We start from the raw sequence: 22,488 nt of genomic DNA on the forward strand, positions 1-22,488 counted from the left end.
TACCTATTGGACCACCTATTACTTTAACTTATTTTATGTCACCTTCATTTCACAATTAGGCTTACTATCTAATTTTTTTTTTTTTTTTTTAGATGGAGCCTCGCTTTGTTGCCCAGGCTGGAGTGCCGTGGCTCAATCTCGGCTCACTGCAAGCTCCGCCTCCCGGGTTCAAGCGATTCTCCTCCCTCAGCCTCCTGAGTAGCTGAGATTACAGGCGCGTGCCACCACGCCCGGCTCATTTTTTGCATTTTTAGTAGAGACTGGGTTTCACCTTGTTAGCCAGGATGGTCTTGATCTCCTAACGTCATGATCCACCCACCTCGGCCTCACAAAGTGCTGGGGTTACAGGCGTGAGCCACTGCGCCCGGCCCCATACCATTTAATTTTAAACCTCATGCGTGTGTGCAAGTTAAATGGCTTCTAGGTTCCATTCCCGGGTGATGGGTAGGAGGGTCTTAAGATTCATTGGTTATAGAAAGGGGCCCTGGGGGTCTCCTGCAACCGCGAGCTTAGGCGGTCCTCCGCGCGCCAGGGGTCGCTGTGGCGCCGCGCGGCCGCGCCGGGTCGCTCTCGCGTGGCCGCCCCGCCTCGGGCCCCCGGGCCGAGTGGGCGGGCACGACTGCGCCCAGGTCGCGAGGCGCCCTTCGACCAGCAGCGCCCGGGGCGGGCGGGTATAAATGGAGCGGTGGCTCCCTCGGCCGCCTCTCTCCGCCCCGGGTCGCTGCCGCCTGCGCCGCTTTCGGGCTCCGCAGCCTGAGGAAAAAAAGAGAAAAAGATAAAAAAAAATCCGAAAACGCTTCAAAATCCTGAAAAAAAAAAAAAGGAAAAGAAAAAGCGAATCCTCCTCGGAGAACCCGCGGGGAAGTCACTTTCGCACGCTTCCGGCCTGCCCCGCGCCCGCCGCCGCCGCGCTTGGCGTCCGTCGGTCTCCGTCCATCGGTCCGGGGGTGAGCCGCCCGCCCGGCCCGTCGCGCCCTCCCCACGCTCGGGCCCGAGCCCCGCGCCGGCCCCGGCGCACCACGTGTCCGCGCTGCCCTTCGCCGCCCGCCCGGGGCTCGCCGAGTCGGCGCCCACAAAGATTTGGTTTCCCTCTGCCCCGGCGGTTGTAATCTTAAACCGCCGGAGCCCGAGGCCTATATTTATAGAGAAACGCGTGTCCCCGGGGCCGCCGTGGGTAGCGTCCGGTCGCCTCTTAAAGGATTTTTACCGTTCGGAAGGGGATTCCCCGTTTAATTTTTTTCCTACTTTGATTTTTTGAAATTTGGAGCTTCGCACCAGGACCGCGGAGAAGTGCAAAGTCGTGGGGAGGGCCGTATTGTGCGGAGAGCCTTTTGTCTGCGGTGCCGCGGCCGTGGGAGCCGGCCCCCGCCTCCCGTTTCCGTCCCATCTCCGAGCCCGCCGACTCCAGCTCGTCCTCGCCGCCCCGGTGCCACCTGTGAGCCGCGGCGCGGGCCCGGGCTCTGAGGGCGCCCCTTTTGTCCTGCGGCGGGCCCGATAAGAAGTCCTCCTGGCGGGGCTCGGGGTGGTGGGGGGCGGGGAGATGAACGCTGCGGCCAGCAGCTACCCCATGGCCTCCCTGTACGTGGGCGACCTGCACTCGGACGTCACCGAGGCCATGCTGTACGAAAAGTTCAGCCCCGCGGGGCCTGTGCTGTCCATCCGGGTCTGCCGCGATATGATCACCCGCCGCTCCCTGGGCTATGCCTACGTCAACTTCCAGCAGCCGGCCGACGGTGAGTAGAAGCTGTGCCCACACGTGCGTGGGAGCCCGGCGGACCCCGGGAGTCGTCTTCTGGCAGGGCCCTCCTGCCAAGGAGGGCAGCATCACGACAGCATGTTGCCACCGAAGCTTGGAGCAGGGTGCAGAGATTGAGAACGCAGACCTGGCATCAGATGACTCGAGTTTCAATCTTGTTTCTACCACTTGCTAACTGGGTGACCTTGGGCTACTTACTGGTGTTGCTGGTAGTAGGGTTGGAAACCAAGGAAACTGTAAAACAGGATTAGAGTGAAGCCACTGGCATTCCACTGTGTGTGGTCCTTGTCAGTGGGGCTGGGCTGTTACAGACCCTTGCTTGTGCCCTTCACAGGCTGGCCAAAAAGGAGGGACGTTTGAAACACAATTCCCGCAAAAGTTCTACATTGTAGAGTTCCTGCCCGCTCTGCCACCTTTACTAACCTTGACTATCTGATGTTGTGCTGATAAAGGATGGGTCAGGGCAGGCAGGAAGCAGGGGGAAGGTTTCTGTGCGTTAAACTAGCAGAGATTTAGGTTAGTGCCACAGGAGCTGCGTGTGCCAGGCCAGCTCCTTAGTCTGTGTGTTTGCCACTGGAGTGGAGAAGTGCTTTGCGCTGGACAAATGGTATCCAGGCTCTGTGCTGTAAAGAGTGTTGTGGAGGTAGTTTGGGGAAGCGTCACTTGAAAATCTGGTGGCATTTGTCACCTCAGCTGTAACAGTGGTTTGCACTCATCAGAGCCCTTTTACTTCATTTAATCTGAAGAAAATGGGACTCCTGAGAAGGAAAAGGAATGCAAAAAGTTGGAAACCAAGTTGGGACTCCCAGCACAGTGCTCTGCCACCTCAGATTGTGGCCTTAGCATGGAGAGAGGTATGTTGCAGGCGTGGCAGGAGTGAGGCCAAAGGAAATCTGATCAGAGGCTGCACGTGACTCCAGATTAGAAGGGAACAACTGCAGAGATCATTACTGGGAGAAACAAGCCATGCTATGGCAAAGGATCTCCAGGTCGCTAGTTTTGAGGTCCCCACTTTGTTTTCTGTCTGAGGCCCAGAGTTACTACTTGCCCAGGTTGCAGCTGAGACCAGAGAATTGGACATGTTAAGAGGAACTAGGTATTGCTACCGTCAACCCAGTATGCTCCAAGCTGAGTTCTGTCTATGGCTATAGGAGCGCAAAGAAGGTAGCTGAGTGTGGTCTTTTTAAGGGATAATGTACCACATTAGCTGTTGTCTGCCTTCTTGACTTTTGAACAAAAGTCATGTCACTTAGAGATAGCAGAAGCCATTGGTCAGTGTGTCTGCCAACACATACTTCTGCAGGACTTCTCCCTGCTATAAATAAGTGCAGCCAGATTTGTCAGACTAAGCCGGCTTGCCTTGTGCAGTGCTGTCTGGAAATAGACGAGGAGCTGTGTTGAAATGGGCTCCTTTACTGCTAATTAATGAAATAGTTTGCGATCCCAGCTATCTATCTCTGATCGCCATCACAAGCAAACTCCTCCTTTCCTGGACTGTTCCTGACTTGGATCTGTCTTGTCATCTCCCCTTTTCCCAACTGCCCCCCATACAGATGAGCCCACCTTCTGAAGGGGGTGGGGAAGTTTGTTGGAAATAATGAGTGAAAATAAATTCTCCTGGTTAAAGAAACAGTTGAGCTTGTGGAGCGTCAGAGTTGGGGAATTTTGTCCCCCCCCTTAAGTGAGATGTTGCCTTGAGGCAAGGAGCAGATTCCACTGCTCTGACCCTGTCTAAATCCCCTCATGGAGGAGGTTCTGGGTAATGTCACCGATAGGAGATGTCGTCACAGCCTTAAGGAAAAGTGGCCACCAGATCTGGGGATCCTTGTTGCGATTAGTGATGAGAAGTGTTTTGGCTGGCAGGTGGTGGTATATTTTAGCTTCTGGTTCTTTTTGTTGTTGTTTGTTTTCGCTCTTGTTGCCCAGGCTGGAGTGCAATGGCACGATCTCAGCTCACTGCAACCTCTGACTTCCGGGTTCAAACGATTTTCCTGCCTCAGCCTCCTGAGTAGCTGGGATTACAGGCGCCCACCACACACCCAGCCAATTTTGTATTTTTAGTAGAGATGGGCTTTCACCATGTTGGTCAGGCTGATCTCGAACTCCTGACCTCAGGTGATCCACCTGTTTCAGCCTCCCAAAGTGCTGGGATTACAGGAGTGAGCCACCATGCCCGGCCCAGCTTTTGGTTCTTTAAATTGTCTCTGGTGCACATATGGACTTAGTTGGGAAGCTACAGAAGCTTCCAAGGCACTGGATGGGGAAGTTGGTTGGGCACCCAGGGTGGCTGAAGTCCTAGAATTCTACAGAACTTCGATTAAGGCTTCAAAAGGTAGATGCCGGGCCTACCATCTGCGTGCTGTCTGCTTAGGCAGAAGGTATGGTGGTTTAATCCTTGTTGTGATAGTACAGAGAACTTTTCCATGTGTGATCAGTTGTATCCATTTTGGTGATTGGATTTTTATTCTCAGAAACTGAAAATAAAAGAAATTGGACTGAATTCTGAATTCAGGGATAGCACCTTTTTTTTTTTCCAGATCATTTGCTCATACGTTTAGTTGCTTGTCTCCGTAGATGGATTGCAGACTAAATGACTTGATAACTTTGATGCACTACCTCACTGAAAAATAAATCAGATAATCTAGTATTAGTTTCCTAATCACTAGCTAGCTGCACAGCTTAGTCACCCTAAACATAAGTTTGTTCATTTTGTAAAATGTATAATTTCAGCTGTCCCACCTGAGTCATGGTGGGTGGCAGTCTGCAAAGTCTTCCAAATAGTAAAGCTTAGTCAAATGTGAGGTATTATCATTGGATCTTGGTGTCATTAAGGCCATTTAGATTATCTTTATTTATGGCCCCTTTATCCAACAAGGGCACAGACCCAGAAGGGCGTTTAGACTTCTGTCATGAAGTAGAGTCATTAGCTGGAACTTATTCTACCCTTACTAACAGTGCAGGCTGGAGGAATCTGATGCCCTTTTATTTTAATAGAGTTGCCTTTTATCAAGAGTGATTACCTTGAAAAGTCCTGTAGTAATCTGTTCTTAGGATGTTGGCCTGTGGGAGCTGACGTTTTCTCTCCTTATTGAAATGTGTTTCTCTCTTACAGCTGAGCGGGCTTTGGACACCATGAACTTTGATGTGATTAAGGGAAAGCCAATCCGCATCATGTGGTCTCAGAGGGATCCCTCTTTGAGAAAATCTGGTGTGGGAAATGTCTTCATCAAGAACCTGGACAAATCTATAGATAACAAGGCACTTTATGATACTTTTTCTGCTTTTGGAAACATTCTATCCTGCAAGGTAAACATTGATTAAATGATTTTAGCAGAATAATTGATTCTCAAAAACAAGATAAATACCAAATGGAAAACTACCTTGGCATCAGGATACAGGAATTTTCAAAATGCTGGACATGGAATTCTAAAAGTTCCCATGGGTAGTCTCAGGGCCACACCCAGTGTAACCAGCACACGTTTTCATACCCTTGTTCTTTCCTCAGCCTGAAATATCTTTCCTGTTCTTTAGCCTTGGAAAGCCCCAGGTTTTTCTTTTGGGATGGGGGAAAGGAGAGGACCAGAGAAGTGTCTCTAGTCTTCAGGAAACTTAATCACGTTAGAAGCATAAATTCACTCTGTTCCTTCTATGTATCTGTTTTATGCTGAGCACTTTAAAACTTAAACAGTGGTGGTGTAGGTGTTTAACGCCATACTGCACTGAAAATCTGTTGTGGCCTTGGAAAATGTTTTGTCTTCTGCAGCACTGTGGTTTGCACCCAGATCTCTTAAAATGTGTTGTTGTTGTGTTTTAAAGGGACAGGGTCTTGCTCTGTCTGTCACCCAGGGTGGAGTGCAGTGGTGTAGTAATAGCTCATTGTAGCTTCGATCTCCTGGGCACAAGCCATCCTCCCACCTCAGCCTCCCAAGTAGCTGGGACTACAGGCATGTGCTACCACATTCAGTTAATCTTTTTATTTTTTGTAGAGACAGGGTCTCTCTCCATTGCATAGGCTGGCCTCCAGCTCCTGGCTCCAATGATCCTTCTGCTTTGACCTCCCAAAGCATTGGAATTACAGGCATGAGCCACAGCACCCAATTTTAAGTGTTTTCTTTGTTTTTTTGTTTTGTTTTGTTTTTTATAAAAAGAAAACATTTGGAATAGAAGAAGCCTAGTAGTGGCTACCTTTGTAAATGGAACACTTACTAGGTACCTGGGGCTGTGCTAGGTGTGAGAAAAATTGTACTGGTGTACTTGGCCACCTTTGGCCATGGATGGGCCAGAGCCTTCTCAGGCACAAGATACCCTGAGGTTCTCATGTCTCAGGAGCTGGCCAGTGGTGCTAAAGTGGTCCACCTTGTCTTTGACAGGTGGTGTGTGATGAGAACGGCTCTAAGGGTTATGCATTTGTCCACTTCGAGACCCAAGAGGCTGCCGACAAGGCCATCGAGAAGATGAATGGCATGCTCCTCAATGACCGCAAAGTGTGAGTGTCCCAGTCCGGAGCAACAACCATCGCATGAGCCAGCCGTGGCCCCACCTCGGTATTAACTGGCACACACAAGGCGGCTACTGGTTCTCGGCCCAAGTGTGGCCTGCTCCTACCTCTCCACTCCAGGGCTGGTGAGTCTCCCTGCCTGAGCCGTGGCAGCCCTTTTGACTCGCCAAGGTGGGCTTCCTGCCCAAGCCATGGCCTGCCTGCCGCCTCTCCCTTAAAGGCATCTGTCTGTGGGTTTTGTGAGCATCAACAACTGGGGCTGGCTGGAAGGCAGCTCTAAGCTCACTCTGAGTCGGGGTCTTGGCCAGCGGCAGAGTGGAGAGGGCCCTGGACTGACCAGGAGCTGTATACTAGCAGTGTGACCTTGGCTTTCCTGTGACTCAGGTCTGTCCATGGGTCCCTCGCTAGTGGTTGATGCCAAATTGTCCCCGCGGTTCTCCATTTTCTGACTTATGATTCAGTGACCTAATGCAAGTCTGGCTCCACAGTAATACTTGGTGACAATGAAAAATCCCATCCCTTTGCAGAAAAACTTCGTAACAGACCTGTTGCTTTGGTGTGGTTGTTACTGTAGAATGCAGAGGGGGAACTTAGCAAAGCCATGTGGGGAGAAGAAGGGACAATAAGTCTTGGCTATTACAAGCCAAAATATTTTTTGTCCTTTGTGTCATTCAGCATACCAGAGGATGGGTTATGTTTATAATGTCTGTGTGTCCAGTGGTTGATCTACAGATATCACTAAAAAGAAATATAAAAATGTCAGTGTATGGATAAATTTTCTTCTAAGTATAAGAGTACCAAAATAAATTTAAAAAGGAAGGGGTGCCCCTTCGCTCCAGCAATCTCATACCTAGGATTAACCACTGTTAACAGTTTGGTTTGTATCCTTCCAGACCTTTTCTATGCATTTACATAGTTGCACAGAAATGAACGTTTTAAAAACATGGCCATCAGGTTTCTTCATGAAGGCAGTGTGATGTGGTAGGAGTAGCCCTGGTCTAAGCCAGGAGCCCTGGGGCTGGTCCTTACAGGATAGTCCTGCCTTTTTCTCTTTCTGCTGGGGACTTGGGTATCTCTGAGCCTCCTCGGTGGTGGATGGGGATCTCATGTTTTAACTTCTCCTGTCAGCCTTTAACTTGTATTCCTTTGGGTCCCTGGATATCATGTTTTATTCCTCTGGGTGATTACTTTTTTCATGGTTTCTTTTTAGATTTGTGGGCAGATTCAAGTCTCGCAAAGAGCGGGAAGCTGAGCTGGGAGCCAAAGCCAAGGAATTCACCAATGTTTATATCAAAAACTTTGGGGAAGAGGTGGATGATGAGAGTCTGAAAGAGCTATTCAGTCAGTTTGGTAAGTTGAGGGTCCTTGTCCCCTTTCACAGTCCAACAGACCCATCTCTTCTTTCTTAAGAGATGAGGGCACTGCTCCAGAAGTTTGCTTCAAGTGAGTTTCCAGAGGGAAGCCTTCTCTCCTTGAGCTGTGCTTGAGATGGTGTTACTAATAGTTCTGTCCTTTGGTAATAGGTAAGACCCTAAGTGTCAAGGTGATGAGAGATCCCAGTGGGAAATCCAAAGGCTTTGGCTTTGTGAGTTACGAAAAACACGAGGATGCCAATAAGGTGAGTGTACCACAAAGGTTGGGAAAAACTTGTAAGAGGTGGCCCCAGAGTATGGGCAGAGTCTTGCTAGCACCTAGCTAGAGCTGGGATGGTCTGAGTATCTAGTAGTAGATGTACCATTACTATACTCTGGGATCATCTTCCTGGGTTCCACATGTTAACATCATGTAGGTGTTCACAAAGCACTTGGCACATACCTGTCACCTCAGCTGTCAGTTGTTGAAAGAATAGGACAGATGTTTGTTCCCCTGCAAAGGTGAGAGAACTAAAGCCCAGTGAGTGCTGATTTCATAACAGCACAGCAGCTACTTGTGGGCAAAGCATTGTGCCAGACCCTCAACATATATCACTTAAATACCCACAAAAGCACCTGCAGAATTTACTGGCAGCCAGAAGATGATATCGCCCTGGGCTCATGTCAGCACACTTGTGTTTATACACCTGTGCTATTTCTATATTATCTGGATCAATAACCTATTTAAATATTAACCTCATTTTACAGATGAGGAAGTTTGGATTTGTGTGACAGACTTCAGAGGTGGAATGAATTTAGTTTTTAGTCCTATAGTAGAAAGAATACTTGTTGGGACTTAGACCTCTGGAATAAGACCCCATCACTGCAACTTTATTTTAAAGACATTTTTCCTCTCTAGGCTGTGGAAGAGATGAATGGAAAAGAAATAAGTGGTAAAATAATATTTGTAGGCCGTGCACAAAAGAAAGTAGAACGGCAGGCAGAGTTAAAACGGAAATTTGAGCAGCTGAAACAGGAGAGAATTAGTCGATATCAGGTAAGGTGGTCTTGGCCCAGCCTAGCAATGGGATTTGCTGTGAAATATTTGCAGAACACCCTTATGTTTAGCAGGCTTTCTTTTTGGGGATTTGGAGTCTGTTCTTCCCATTTCCCCCAAGAAGATTAGGTTTAAAAGGATATTTACCTACTACATACATGACAGTGATTATTTTAGAACCAGAAACAAGAGAAATGAGTTTATTCATCAAGAAGCTCTCTATTCTGGAAGCCTCAGCCTGTTGCTAGCCATGTAGATTCCTTTTACTTAAATGAGCCTCCTTTGTTTGGCATGGCTTCAAGAAGACCCCTCCTGGGGTAGGGGGTGAGTGGTCACCACAGCAGCTGTGGGGAGAGGTGACAAAAGGTGACTGCACTGATGATCCTTGTCAGTTTCAGGGCAGTAGTTTCACAACTTTGAGCTTGCATCAGAATCACCAGCAGAGCTTGTTAAAACAGATAGCTGGGCTCCAGCCCTAGAGTTTTTCTGGTTCACTGGGTTTGGGGTCTGGCCTGATAATTTCTTTTTTCTTTTTTTTTCCTTCTCTTGAGATGGAGTCTCGCTCTGTTGCCCAGGCTGGAGTGCAGTGGTGCGATCTCGGCTCCCTGCAAGCTCCGCCTCCCAAGTTCCCTCCATTCTCCTGCCTCAGCCTCCCGAGTAGCTGGGACTACAGGCGCCCGCCACCACATCTGGCTAATTTTTTGTATTTTTTGTAGAGAACAGGGTTTCAGCCTTTTAGCAAGGATGGTTTCGATCTCCTGACTCTGTGATTGACCCACCTCGGCCTCCCCAAAGTGCTGGGATTATAGGCATGAGCCACTGTGCCCAGCTGAGAATTCCATTTCTAACAAGTTCCCAAAGATGCTGGTGCTCCTGGTCTGGGAGCTACCCTTTGGGAACCACTTTCTAAGGGAATATTTGTGGTATAGAAATGCAATTAACAGTGATCTTTTTCCTTCAGGGAGTGAATCTCTACATTAAGAACTTGGATGACACTATTGATGATGAGAAATTAAGGAAAGAATTTTCTCCTTTTGGATCAATTACCAGTGCTAAGGTATTATAATACTGAGATTTGGAGATTGAAAGCAGTAGTATTCCATTATAGGTTTATTGGCATTTGTTCCATTGAAGGAATAGCATTTAAATTATGTTCATTTCTGAAAGTAGCTACTACGTTTTTCCAGCAAAACTTCTGGATACATTTTGGAGAATGGCATTTCATTAGGTTAGCATTACACTGTTTCCCAAGCACTGGAGTCTGGAGAGGAATTTGGCCCAGCCCCTCCCAGCCAACCCAGAGCACCTGAATCTTTCCCATTCCTTGCTGCCTCGTGCCGGTGTGGGGACAGATGGTGCTACAGAATGAGCAGAGGAAATCCAGACAGGTTATTTTCCATTTGTCTTGGGACCTGTCTCTACAGCTCTGCCACATTTTCTCCTTGAGAATGAAGGTATTTTAAAGATTTTGGGAGTGGGCTTGGGAACTTCTACCCTGGTCTTAGAGAGGAAAGGGGAGCGGAAGGTTTTTCCGTGTTTCGTAGTGTGCATCATTTGCTTGATTTTCTTTGATAATCACATCAACTAAGTTAGCAGGATAAGTAGGAACCTCATTTTAAAGATAAGGAATTTTAGTCCTTGAACAAGAGATTGCTGACTACATGGGGATGGTGTACTGTTTGTCCTTAGCACTTTGGGAGCAGGATGGAAGCTGGTGGCATCTGAACATTTTGGGTTATGGCCTGATGCAGACTCCGGTCTTGCTAAACAGAGGTGTACCAGATGCCACAAAATCCTTTAGTTGATGAGAAGGGAAGCCATGTGGGCTGTTCTAAAGGCATAGTGGCCCTGCCCTGGCTCTTAGGGGAATTTGCCCCCAACCTGGGAATGTGGAAAGCAATGTTATTAGTTGTAGTACGGAGTTGGCCAGAGGCCAAGTGTGGGTTTGCCCAGTTCTTACCCTTTCCTTTTTGCTATGACCCCCTTGATTGGACCCCATCAGTGTAAGGAATGATCTTCTCTCCTTGCTTATCTGCCTAGTAGTCAAGTTGCACTTTGTTAAGAGAGCAAAAGAGCCATACCTTGAATTGTCACCATTTTCAAGATGATGGTGTGGCATTTTTTTTCACATACATACTGGCCTACCTAATTGGTAGAGAGTTATGGAGTGATGCACATCTTTACGTCCCTATTCTCCACTTCAGGAGGCTCTCTGGGCCATTAACTAAGACATAAAACAATGACAGTCACACCAGAGAAGACAGTGAATAACCTTTTCAAATAAGGAAAAATGCAATTTGTGAATGATGAACTTAATGTGGAAGAAGACTGCCTGAACCAGTAGACCTGTGGTTTTGCAGCTGTTTGGGGTATTTCATGGAAATTGAGCCTCAGGAGGGCAAGTAAGACTAGGATCTAGGCACCTATCTCTAAGCTGGCCATCTCGTTGAATTAATGGTGGTAGTCATTGATTACCTGAACATTTTATGACTCCTGTCCACATGTGGTATTCCTAAAGTGTTATCCTGATGTTGCTAAGAACTTGTTAAGAGTTTTGTCCACCGAGGTCTTGGAGCAGATGAGATTGGAAAATAAATTGCTCAACACTACCCTCGAGATGTTTTGTGGTTACCCAGGGGTAGCTATCCACCAGGTATCAGGAAACATCTTTGAGTTCCTGGTTTTACCATTAGCCATATCATAGTGTTTTGGAACTTTAGCATCACCTGGGGACTTAAAGAAAATGCCTTAGAGGTTGTGACTTAGTTGGTCTGGGGTAAATCCTATGCCAGTTTTGAACCCCTGACCTAGGCTCAGTGACTGCAGCATAACCCAGGCTTTCTGGTTCTTCTGAATAGTTCCCTTCCCACCCAGGGACATCTTTTTTTTCCTATTTGTGGGTTTGTTTTGGTTTGTTTGGTTGGTTGGTTGGGTTTTTTGTTTTGTTTTGTTTCTGAGATGGAGTCTCGCTCTGTCGCCCAGACTGGAGTGCAGTGGCGTGATCTCAGCTCACTGCAACCTCTGCCTCCCGGGTTCAAGCAGTTCTCCTGCCTCAGCCTCCTGAGTAGCTGGGATTACAGGTGTGTGCCACCATGCCCGGCTAATTTTTGTATTTTTAGTAGAGATGGGGTTTCACCATGTTGTTCAGGCTGGTCTTGAACTCCTGACTTCGTGATCCACCCACCTCGGTCTCCCAAAGTGCTGGGATTACAGGCATGAGCCACTACACCTGGACCTTTGTTTTTTTGAGATGAGGTCTCAGTACATTGCTCAAGCTGGTCTCAACCTCCTGAGCTGAAGCAGCCCTCCCACCTTGGCCTTCCAAAGTGCTGGGATTACAGGTACGAGCCACCACACCCAGCCAAGGACACCTTATTTTTTAAGTAGCTGGTCTCATTTTGTAGGTAATGCTGGAGGATGGAAGAAGCAAAGGGTTTGGCTTCGTCTGCTTCTCATCTCCTGAAGAGGCAACCAAAGCAGTCACTGAGATGAATGGACGCATTGTGGGCTCCAAGCCACTATATGTTGCCCTGGCCCAGAGGAAGGAAGAGAGAAAGGCTCACCTGACCAACCAGTATATGCAACGAGTGGCTGGAATGAGAGCACTTCCTGCCAATGCCATCTTAAATCAGTTCCAGCCTGCGGCGGGTGGCTACTTCGTGCCAGCAGTCCCACAGGTGGGTGTGCTGTTTGGTCACAGCTCTTGGGAACCTGCCTGCTGGCAGTATTCTGCAGTGGTTGGGGAGAAGGATCTTTCGTTATTAGAGTTCTAGAATGTCAGAGTATGGAACCTTCAAGTAAAAATGAAGGACTTACCCATGGTCACATACACACACACCCACAGTGGCAGTGGTAGAGTAAAACAGTCCCCATTAGCTGACCCCTCAGCTTTTGAATAGAAAGAACATTTAAATAATTAGCTTAGGTCCTGGTTAGTGAGATGAGATATTTCTAGGGTGGTTCAGTCCTTAAGAGGGTGTTTGGGTATTCTTCTGTCTTACAGGCTCAGGGAAGGCCTCCATATTATACACCTAACCAGTTAGCGCAGATGAGGCCTAATCCACGCTGGCAGCAAGGTGGGAGACCTCAAGGTAGGTGGTGGGGAACAGTGATTTGACGGCCTAGGATACACCTATCCTGGTCTCCCCTGCCTTTTCTGTTTCCCTGCTTTGAGGCATAGCCTAGGTTCTGGTCCACATCACTTCTTAGTGATGTGCAATTTTTTCTCTTCACCAGGCTTCCAAGGAATGCCAAGTGCTATACGCCAGTCTGGGCCTCGTCCAACTCTTCGCCATCTGGCTCCAACTGGTAATGCTCCGGCCTCTCGTGGCCTCCCTACTACCACTCAGAGAGTCGGTGAGCAAACTGGCCTTTAGAAGTGTGGCCCGGGGAGGAGGGAGTCAGGATGACTAGGCTCTGCCCTGGGTTGGTCAGTTTGTTGGGCTCTTATTGAGTCCTGGTTCTGTAATCTTAGCTGTGTGCTTAGGTGGCCACTTCAAGAGTAGAGAAATATGAGTTCTAGGTGTGTCAGTTGCTTTTAACATTCTTTGCTCATCGGTGACTCGTGAAAAAGTTAGTTGTAGAAGTTTGCTAGCTGGATGACTACAGAGGCAGCCTGTTCTTTTGGGTGGGGTGAGGAATACGAGGAAACAGCTCGTACAGAATATGTCCTGTATTCCAAGATGTGGAAAGAGTTGTATGTTATCCTTTGGCTCATCCTCGAAAGTAGTAGTGGCCCCCTGTGCAATGTGTTGCGTAAACGTGCTTTGAAATTTCTCCTTCCGTGGGACGTGGCCAGTTGGACATCTGCTGCCAACACTGATGTGCATTTGCTGGTCTGTTGTAGGGTCTGAGTGCCCGGACCGCTTGGCTATGGACTTTGGTGGGGCTGGTGCCGCCCAGCAAGGGCTGACTGACAGCTGCCAGTCTGGAGGTGGTATTGGATGCACACAGAAGGGGGAAAGATGGGATTTGACGGGTCTTTGCCCAGACTGATGGGCTTTAATTGTATTTGTTCTTTCCCTAAGGCGTTCCCACAGCTGTGCAGAACTTAGCGCCACGCGCTGCTGTTGCCGCTGCTGCTCCCCGTGCTGTTGCCCCCTACAAATACGCCTCCAGTGTCCGCAGCCCTCATCCTGCCATACAGCCTCTGCAGGTGAGGTCCACCAGACAGAATGCTTAAAAGGATTTCCCCCATTTCCACTTGATGTAAAAGAAGCTTTGCTTTGATTCCTTCAACAGGTATTAAATGCCTGCTCTGTGTTATGACGCTATGTTCTGATTCATTGTCCCTGCCCTTTAGGGGCTCACTAGTGGGAGAGAAGGGGCTTAAAAGTGCTCTGCCTGATGCCAGTTCACTCAGAAATGCCTCACAGGGGGCAGCCAGTGCTTCCTGCTCTCTTTGTACGGAATAATGTGCTCACTCAGCTCTTTGAGCCTCCAGGTCACTTCCACATCCAGTGACCTATTGGATCCTTGGCTGCTCTGCAAGATGATTGGTACATTAAGGCAGGAAATAACTTCAACTTACAGATCGGATGTTCAGCTTCAAAGATGTAAAGTGTGTGTAGGAGGGGAAGGGGTTGAACCTAGAGCTTCGATTTTCTAAGTGGTAACTTGCAGTCTCTAGACCTGTGCTCTAGATGCAACTAGTTTGTTTCAGAGCTTAATAGCAATTTGCCATGGAGGTATCACCCTAAGCCCTCAGGCCCATAAGCTGCTTAGTAGATTACTCTTTAACTGTCCTGTCTCATACTCTCTGAGTTGGGGATTTCTTAGAACTTGATGCTATGTAAAATACCTTTTCTTTGCAAGGCTTTGACTAGCATTGACATTGCATGTTGACAGTTTTTAGCATTTGATACAAGAACATTTGGTACAGTTACGGTGATGTGGAATGTAATTATAAATGTGTTGATATTTACACCCTTTGATCCAGTCTGCACTGAGATTTACCCTAAAGGAAAAGAGTAATTTTCAGGAAAAGCTTATATACAAATGTTCACTTTACCCTTATTTATAACAAGGCTTTTCATTCTTGAGTAACTGTGGGTGCATTAAGGAAATGTCAGAAAATGCTTGCCTAGTGCTATAAGTTTGTTTTATTATTTACCTTTCACTTCGCTTTCTGATAGCATTCCATTTTCATTGTAATTGGTTGTGTTTATGTCCATACCCCTCTGTTCCTCACCACATCCCTCAATCCTTCAAGGACTGAAATTAGTTCCTTTAGAGCAAGGCCCACCACCTCCTCTCCTCTTTCACATAGTCAGATGTTCAGATACTGAACAGGCGCTCAACCACCATCAAGTGCTGTCCTTTCCTCGGTGCTAACCCACTGCCTTTCCTGGTTCCCAGGCACCCCAGCCTGCGGTCCATGTGCAGGGGCAGGAGCCACTGACTGCCTCCATGCTGGCTGCAGCACCCCCCCAGGAACAGAAGCAGATGCTGGGTGAGTGACCCACTTCCTTGCAGAAGAAGAGGCCCAGAGCCTGGTGCCAACTAGGACACCAGTGTCCATTGTTTACTGGGATTTGATTTGGTTTTTTATTAACTACCCTCCCCATAGGAGAACGCTTGTTCCCACTCATCCAAACAATGCATTCAAACTTGGCTGGGAAGATCACGGGAATGCTGCTGGAGATCGACAACTCTGAGCTGCTGCACATGTTAGAGTCCCCCGAGTCTCTCCGCTCCAAGGTGAGCTGGGTCGAAGACCCTGCAGCTTCAGCTCTCAGCTTGGGAAGATTGGGGGCAAACTTGGACACCCAGGTGCAGCAGAGAGTGGGGTCTGCTGCCCCCAGGACCCTTCTCGTCATGCCTTGACTGTGACTAGAGGCTGCTGTGGGTATTTGGGAAAGTAGTTAGCACCAGAAGCCTAGGGATCATCTGTACGGTTGGCTTTGGTCCACTACTAAGTCTGGGCACTAGGGAGGGGTAGAGTAGCTCTCCTAGATTCACTGACCACCTGAAGATTTCTTGCAGGTAGATGAAGCTGTAGCAGTTCTACAGGCTCATCATGCCAAGAAAGAAGCTGCCCAGAAGGTGGGCGCTGTTGCTGCTGCTACCTCTTAGACAAGGAAAAACCGTATGTGTGGCTCTTTTCATTTTTGTTCCTATGAGCATTGTCTTCGTGGTTTGACCTGAGGTTGTATATATGCTCACTGCTTAGCTCTGGGAATACAATAAGTAGTTACATGGAGTATGTTGCAGGTGACTTCTTGTAAGGACTGTGGACTTTGTCTGCAGGGGCTTGAGTGAATAAAGGTTAACTAATACTGGTTGATGGTGGTAGGTGTCTCCAGATAGGGAAAGAAGAGAGTAAAATGAGCTAAGGAGAAAGCACGTGGTAAGAACCAGAGCTGGTGAGCTGGTGTGTTGGGAGGGTTGACTTGGCATAGTCATGACCCTCTTGTCAAGGGCCTCAGGAGCCTTGTCGTCTAGTGGTAAAGACCAGAGATGCTGCTAAACATCGTACACTACACAGGAGGACAGAACCAACAGAATGCCCGAAGTGTCAATAGTGCTGAGGTTGAGAAATTTCTCTTCTAGAATACCTTCCTTTATCCACTAGATGTTAATGAATCTAAATTATTTGATTATGCATTTATTTGTGTTGGTGCTTTTCTTTACAGGATTCAAAAGCCAAATAACCCCTTACGGAATTCAGCTCAAGGTTTGAAGACTTCTAGCTTGTCCTATGGACCTCAACACCAACGATTACAAATTGCAAATTTAATAGGTCATTTTGTATCAAAAGGTCAATTATGAAACACCTAGAATTTTTCAATTATACGAATATGTTCTCTGGGTTCTGCTGTGGCCCCAGACAGTGTTAACTTTTTTTTTTTTCTATTGTGGGTTTTGATTTTTCCCCCAGAAACTGGTTTTATTTGATGTACCCAAGTCTTACGTTTCTCAATAAAGAAAAAAACTCCATAAAACTGCCTCTGTCTCTGACCACAGTTTTACTCTATGAATTCCAGTTTTCACTGGAAGTAACTTTAGGATGTGAATTGGTTCCAATGATAGTTTATTCTTTCTTGACTTGAAGCTGACAAAGGTTAGCAAGATATACAGAACTGTTAAATATGATCCTGTCCCACAGCGTTCTGTTATGATTGTTGTATTAGCCCCACTTAACTTACAGGGAACAGATCTGATGTGGTCAGAGCAGACCGTGGGTCGGGCCCAGGAAAATTTGGAGCAGAGTGGGGTTGGTGAGCTCTGCAGATACCAGCTGGTTAGTTGAGCCCCGTCTTTCCATTCCTGAACTCTGTTGGGGCGGGGTGGGGGGGTGTCCTGTCCCTTCTTATCTCCTGCAGTCAGTTTATGCTGCATTTGAGTCAGCAGATCCAGTTGCCCAGATTCTGCAACCAAGGTTCCCCTAGCAGGGGGAAAATGTTTGGGAGGTCTGTGACTACAGCAAATGGTGCTGAAGTCCTCAGTGCTTGTGGTTTCTTTGATGCTCAAAGTGACAGTAGTGACATCCTAAAGGCCAAGATCACATCCCTTTGCAGCCTGCTTTCCCTGCGGCTCCAGCCTTGCTTGCTTTCCCTCCTGGAGCTTGCTTGATGCTTGCTTAGTGCCCCATTCAGGCAGTCCTTAGAATGCTCATCCCTCTTGGCAGGCTTCTTAAGATCTGGTGTCACCTTAACAGATCTAAAGGAGATGTCCTTGTTTCCTGACGGCCCCTTCTTTCCTTAACCTGGTGCCGGATGGGGCGGGGCACAGTACGGGCTTCCGGCGGAAGCACTGGAAGCAAGATGGCGGCCGCCGAGACGGTCCTCAAAGGGTATGCTGGTGTGGAGCGAGGCAGGGTCCTCGTGGGCAGTGCAAAGATTGAGCTGGGGGTGGGCAGAGTGGACAGAGTAGGGCAGGGTGCAGATCCATGGCCCTACGCATCCTGGGCCAGGTCTGTGCTGCTTCACGCTGTCGATTTGTGAGTGGTGCCGGGTAGCGCAGCCCAGATCCCTTTTCCCTACTCCTTCTGACCCTGCACTTAGAGTGGTGGTTGCGATCTGCTACCATGACCTCAGCCCTTATTCCAAACTGTGGCACCCATTCGTTCCACAAACTCCACAGCTCTGGCCCATTAGAGGAAGGAGGTCCCAGAATAGCTGGGAAATTACGAAAACAGCCTCACTGCACGGGTTGGTGAATGCTGTGATGCGATTGTGTGATGGACGGTGATGTTGAAACCAGACGGGAATGACCACCCCATCCGGAGAGGTGAGGGTAAACTTTCGGGATGCTCTGAGTCCAGAGATGAGTTTGAAAGATGCAAAGTTAACCAAGCAGCCAAGTTGGGAGCCAGGCTGTTGCCTGAATGGAGATAAGCAGCGAGAGCCAAAACCCAGAGTCTGGCCGTACTTAGTATATACCATACTAAGAAATGTGGATTTTTCTCCGTTGGCCATTGGATTGCTTTTGAAGAATACCAACGAGAAGAGTAATGTAATCGTATTTGTATTTTCTTGGGATAATGGAGGAGACAAAAAGAAGGCGATCCCGTTCAGGAAATTGTCGCCATAAACCGGGGCAAAATGTAGGTCAGAAGAGGGAGAGGAGTGTACCTCACAAGTGGTTTTGTTATACCCAGAAGAGTATTGGGACCCCTCCCTTTCTGTCCTCCCTGTGCTCATGTTGACAAGGTGTTGGAGCAACTGCACCAGACGTGTGGAGACATTGATTCAGAATGCTCTTGGTGTCTGCAGAGGGGGTGGAGGACATTTCTTCGTGCTGCTTTTATTCCTTTTGGAAACATCACAGATATTCTGATTCTGCTGTATTATGAAACAGTTGACACTGAAAAGTCCCTCTTAAGTCAGATTCCTGATGCCAGGAAAATAACTTAGTAAAAAATTTTATGTCATGGGCATTCTATGTATGGCTGGTGTATAATGCATTTCAGGGGGATGTCTCTTTAGGTCAGCATGGTGGTGATCTTGGAGATGGAAAAGGAAGGTTCTGAGGACAGCAGGGCTAGGATGATGGTGTGGCTGTGGGTTGAAATTTACAAAAATTAATCTGTTGGATTTGAGGGTAGACTTTAAGTTGGAACCATTTGGGGGCTTTGATTTCTCATCATTTAATATAAAAAGTGTATAGTAAAAAGGGCGGGCGCAATGGCTCACGCCTGTAATCCCAGCACTTTGGGAGGCCGAGGCAGGTGGATCACGAGGTCAGGAGATCGAGACCATCCTGGCTAACACGGTGAAACCCTATCTCTACTAAAAATACAAAAAATTAGCCGGGTGTGATGGTGGGCGCCTGTAGTCCCAGCTACTCGGGAGGCTGAGGCAGGAGAATGGCATGAACCTGGGAGCAAAGCTTGCAGTGAGCCGAGATGGCGCCACTGCACTCCAGAGCGAGACTCTGTCTCAAAAAAGAAAACAACGACAAAAAAAACAGTGTATAGTAAGAATCAGGAGGATAGTGTTAGACAAAAAAATTTTTTTTTTAATTTTTGAGACAAGAGTCTTGTTCTGTCACCCAGGCTGGAGTGCAGTGGTGCGATCTCGACTCACTGCAAGCTCTGCCTCCCAGGTTCACGCCATTCTCCCGCCTCAGCCTCCTGAGTAGCTGGGACTATGGGAGCCTGCCACCACACCTGGCTAATTTTTTGTATTTTTAGTAGAAACGGGGTTTCACTGTGTTAGCCAGGATGGTCTTGATCTCCTGACTTTGTGATCCGCACGCCTCAGCCTCCCAAAGTGCTGGGATTACAGGTGTGAGCCACCGCGCCCAGCCCCCAATTTTTTTTTTTTGAGACGAAGTTTTGCTCTTTGTTTTCCACACTGGAGTGCAGTGGCATGATCTTGGCTCACTGGAACGTCCGCCTCCTGGGTTCAAGTGATTCTCCTGTCTCAGCCTCCCAAGTAGCTGGGATTATAGGTGTCTGCCACCACGCCCGGCTGGTTTTTGTCTTTTTAGTAGAGACAAGGTTTCACTATGTTGGCCAGGCTGATCTCAAACTCCTGACCTCGAGATCCGCCCGCCTCGGCCTCCCAAAGTGCTGGGATTGCAGGCTTGAGCCACTGCGCCCAGCTCTTAGAAAAAAAATTTTAATGTTTGGTTCTTGTTTCACATCACCTGCTGGGTAGGTGTACTCTACCTTATCTGTATACCGGAACTACCTTCTTGGCAGCTATGCTGTTAAATAGCAGAGTGCAACAGGGAAGCTCAACCTCAGCAGTGAAGCCTTGGCCTCTGCTTACCTGGTTAAGTTTTTCTTAAATTGATATCACAGTTACGGTGCAAGTTTCTATTTGATCTTTTGTTTTTATTTTCTAGGTTAAGAATTTTAGACCCAGTTCTGCTACTAACTTTCTGTGTGGACACAAACTCACTGAGCCTTCAGTTCTTCAAATTTTTTTTTTTTTTTTTTTTTTTTGAGATGGAGTCTCACTCTGTCACTCAGGCTAGAATGCAGTGGTACGATCTTGGCTTACTGCAACCTCCGGCTTCCGGGTTCAAGGGATTCTCCTGCCTCAGCCTCCCAAGTAGCTGGGACTACAGGTGCCTGCCACCACGCCCGACTAATTATTTTTGTATTTTTAGTAGAGACGGGGTTTCACTATGTTGGCCAGACTGGTCTTGAACTCCTGACCTTGTGATCCGCCTGCCTTGGCCTCTCAAAGTGCTGGGATTACAGGCGTGAGCCACCGCACCCAGCCTATATATATATATAATAATAATAATAATAATTATTATTATTATTATTTTTAGAGAACGGGGTCTTGCTCTATCACCCAGGCTGGATTGCAGTGTCGTTGATCATAGCTCAAGCGGTCTTCCTGCCTCAGCCTCCCAAAGTGCTGTGATTACAGGTGTGAGCCACTGCACCTGGCCTCTTCATATCTTACAACGGTAAGACTAGCACGTTCAGGAGCCCTTCTATCCCTGAGTTTTTTTCGTTTTTGTTTTTGTTTTTTTTTTGTGGAGACAGAGTCTTTCTCTGTCGCCCAGGCTGGAGTGCAGTGGCGCGATCTCGGCTCACTGCAACCTCCGCCTCTTGGGTTCAAGCAATTCTCCTACTTCAGCCTCCCAAATAGCTGGGACTACAGGTGCATGCTGCCACACCTAGCTAATTTTTTGTATTTTAGTAGAGACAGGGTTTCACCATGTTGCCCAGGCTGGTCTCAAACTCCTGAGCTCAGGCAATCCACCCCACCTCAAAGTGCTAGGATTACAGGTGTGAGCCACCATGCCCAGCCTATCCCTGAGTTTTATGAAGTAGTAATTCCTACTGCTCTTGGTTTCCCCCAGCTAAAATCAGTTTTTCCTGGGAACAAAGACCATGATGCTCCCTTCTTTAGTAGTCACCTGACCCAATGGTAAGGTCAATGCTCTATACATAATTAAAGCTTGTTTGGAATTAATAATTGTTAGATAAACAACTTTTTCTATTTCTGTAAGTTTTATAAACAAAGGTCATCAAAATGCTTGAAAAGTAACTTCAGGTTTTACGTTCTGTAGTGGTACAACTGAATTTTATTTTAATTAGTTAATTAATTAATTTATATTTGAGATGGAGTCTTGCTCTGTCACCCAGACTGGAGTGCAATGGTGTAATCTGGGCTCACTGCAGCCTCCACCTCCTGGGTTCAAGCGATTGTCCTGCCTCAGGAGCTGGGACTACAGGCACTTGCCACCATGCCCAACTAATTTTTTTTGTATTTTTAGTAGAGACGGGGGTTTCACTATGTTGACCAGTCTGGTCTTGAACTCCTGACCTTATGATCTGCCTGCCTTGGCCTCTCAAAGTGCTGGGATTATAGGCGTGAGCCACTGCACCCAGCCTATATATATATTTTTTTAAGAGACGGGGTCTCACTCTGTCACCCAGGCTGCATTGCAGTGTCGTTGATCATAGCTCAAGCAGTCTTCTTGCCTCAGCCTCCCAAATTGCTGTGATTACAGGTGTGAGCTACCGCACCTGGCCTCTTCATATCTTAAAACAGTGAGACTACTGTGTTCAGGAGCCCTTTTATCCCTGATTTTTTTTTTTTTTTTTAATGGAGATGGAGTCTCTCTCTGTTGCCTAGGCTGGAGTGCAGTGGCGCGATCTCGGCTCATTGCAACCTCCGCCTCCTAGGTTCAAGCAATTCTCCTATCTCAGCCTCCCAAATAGCTGGGACTACAGGCGCACACCGCCACGCCAAGCTAATTTTTTGTATTTTAGTAGAGACAGGGTTTCACCATGTTGCCCAGGCTGATCTCAAACTCCTGAGCTCAGGCAATCCACCTGCCTCAAACTGCTAGGATTACAGGTGTGAGCCACTCAGGTGTGAGCCACCATGAGTTTTTTTATAAAACTATCCCTGAGTTTTATAAAGTAGTAATTCCTACTGCTCTTGGTCTCCCCCAGCTAAAATAAGTTTTTCCTGGGAACAAAGACTATGATGCTTCCAGCTGAGCGCGGTGGCTCACGCCTGTAATCCCAGCACTTTGGGAGGCCGAGACAGGCGGATCACGAGGTCAGGAGATTGAGACCATCCTGGTTAACATGGTGAAACCTCATCTCTACTAAAAGTACAAAAAAATTAGCCGGGTGTGGAGGCTGAGGCAGGAGAATGGCGTGAACCCGGGAGGCGGAGCTTGCAGTGAGCCAAGATTGTGCCACTGCACTCCAGCCTGGGCAACAGAGCGAGCCTCCATCACACACAAAAAAAACTGATGCTTCCTTCTTTAGTAGTCACCTGACCCCAGTGGTAAGGTCAATGCTCTATACACAAGTAAAGCTTGATTGGAATTAATGATTGTTAGATAAACAACTTTTTCTATTTCTGTAAGTTTTATGAACAAAAGTCGTCAAAATGCT

At 47.7% G+C, this 22,488-nt stretch overlaps 1 protein-coding gene and 1 non-coding gene across 13 annotated transcripts; both read left to right on the top strand.

Moving 5' to 3' along the window:
• The first annotated feature begins 702 nt into the window (after window positions 1-702).
• On the top strand, window positions 703-16,606 carry PABPC4 (poly(A) binding protein cytoplasmic 4). 12 transcript variants are annotated; one of them, XM_074011552.1, is made up of 16 exons: window positions 703-1,733; window positions 4,869-5,062; window positions 6,127-6,379; window positions 7,465-7,604; window positions 7,778-7,872; window positions 8,526-8,663; window positions 9,625-9,720; window positions 12,068-12,340; window positions 12,667-12,754; window positions 12,900-13,019; window positions 13,510-13,596; window positions 13,691-13,818; window positions 15,021-15,114; window positions 15,232-15,362; window positions 15,648-15,750; window positions 16,298-16,606. In XM_074011552.1, the coding sequence occupies exons 5-15, from the start codon at window positions 7,801-7,803 to the stop codon at window positions 15,735-15,737; spliced, it is 1,317 nt and encodes a 438-aa protein (XP_073867653.1). In that variant the 5' UTR covers window positions 703-1,733; window positions 4,869-5,062; window positions 6,127-6,379; window positions 7,465-7,604; window positions 7,778-7,800; the 3' UTR covers window positions 15,738-15,750; window positions 16,298-16,606. The 12 variants fall into 12 exon arrangements, with proteins under 12 accessions (XP_073867653.1, XP_073867657.1, XP_015293385.1 ...); XM_074011556.1 differs by having other exon boundaries at window positions 12,900-12,971; XM_015437899.4 differs by having other exon boundaries at window positions 6,127-6,242.
• Window positions 9,966-10,100, top strand: LOC123571143 (small nucleolar RNA SNORA55). Its single transcript, XR_006695317.1, has one exon. It is a non-coding gene; the product is annotated as a small nucleolar RNA SNORA55 (small nucleolar RNA).
• Window positions 16,607-22,488: the final 5,882 nt, after the last annotated feature.

The sequence above is a fragment of the Macaca fascicularis genome, chromosome 1 (assembly GCF_037993035.2).
Source record: "Macaca fascicularis isolate 582-1 chromosome 1, T2T-MFA8v1.1".
NCBI classification, from domain to species: Eukaryota; Metazoa; Chordata; class Mammalia; order Primates; family Cercopithecidae; genus Macaca; species Macaca fascicularis.

Bases quoted from the DNA above. Each gene is read 5' to 3' on its own strand.
- PABPC4 (XM_015437899.4), top strand. From the start codon at position 1,541: ATGAACGCTGCGGCCAGCAGCTACCCCATGGCCTCCCTGTACGTGGGC. The intron at 7,873-8,525 runs GTGAGTGTACCA...TTTCCTCTCTAG, and splicing joins AACACGAGGATGCCAATAAG to GCTGTGGAAGAGATGAATGG. The intron at 13,020-13,509 runs GTGAGCAAACTG...GGTCTGTTGTAG, and splicing joins TACTACCACTCAGAGAGTCG to GGTCTGAGTGCCCGGACCGC.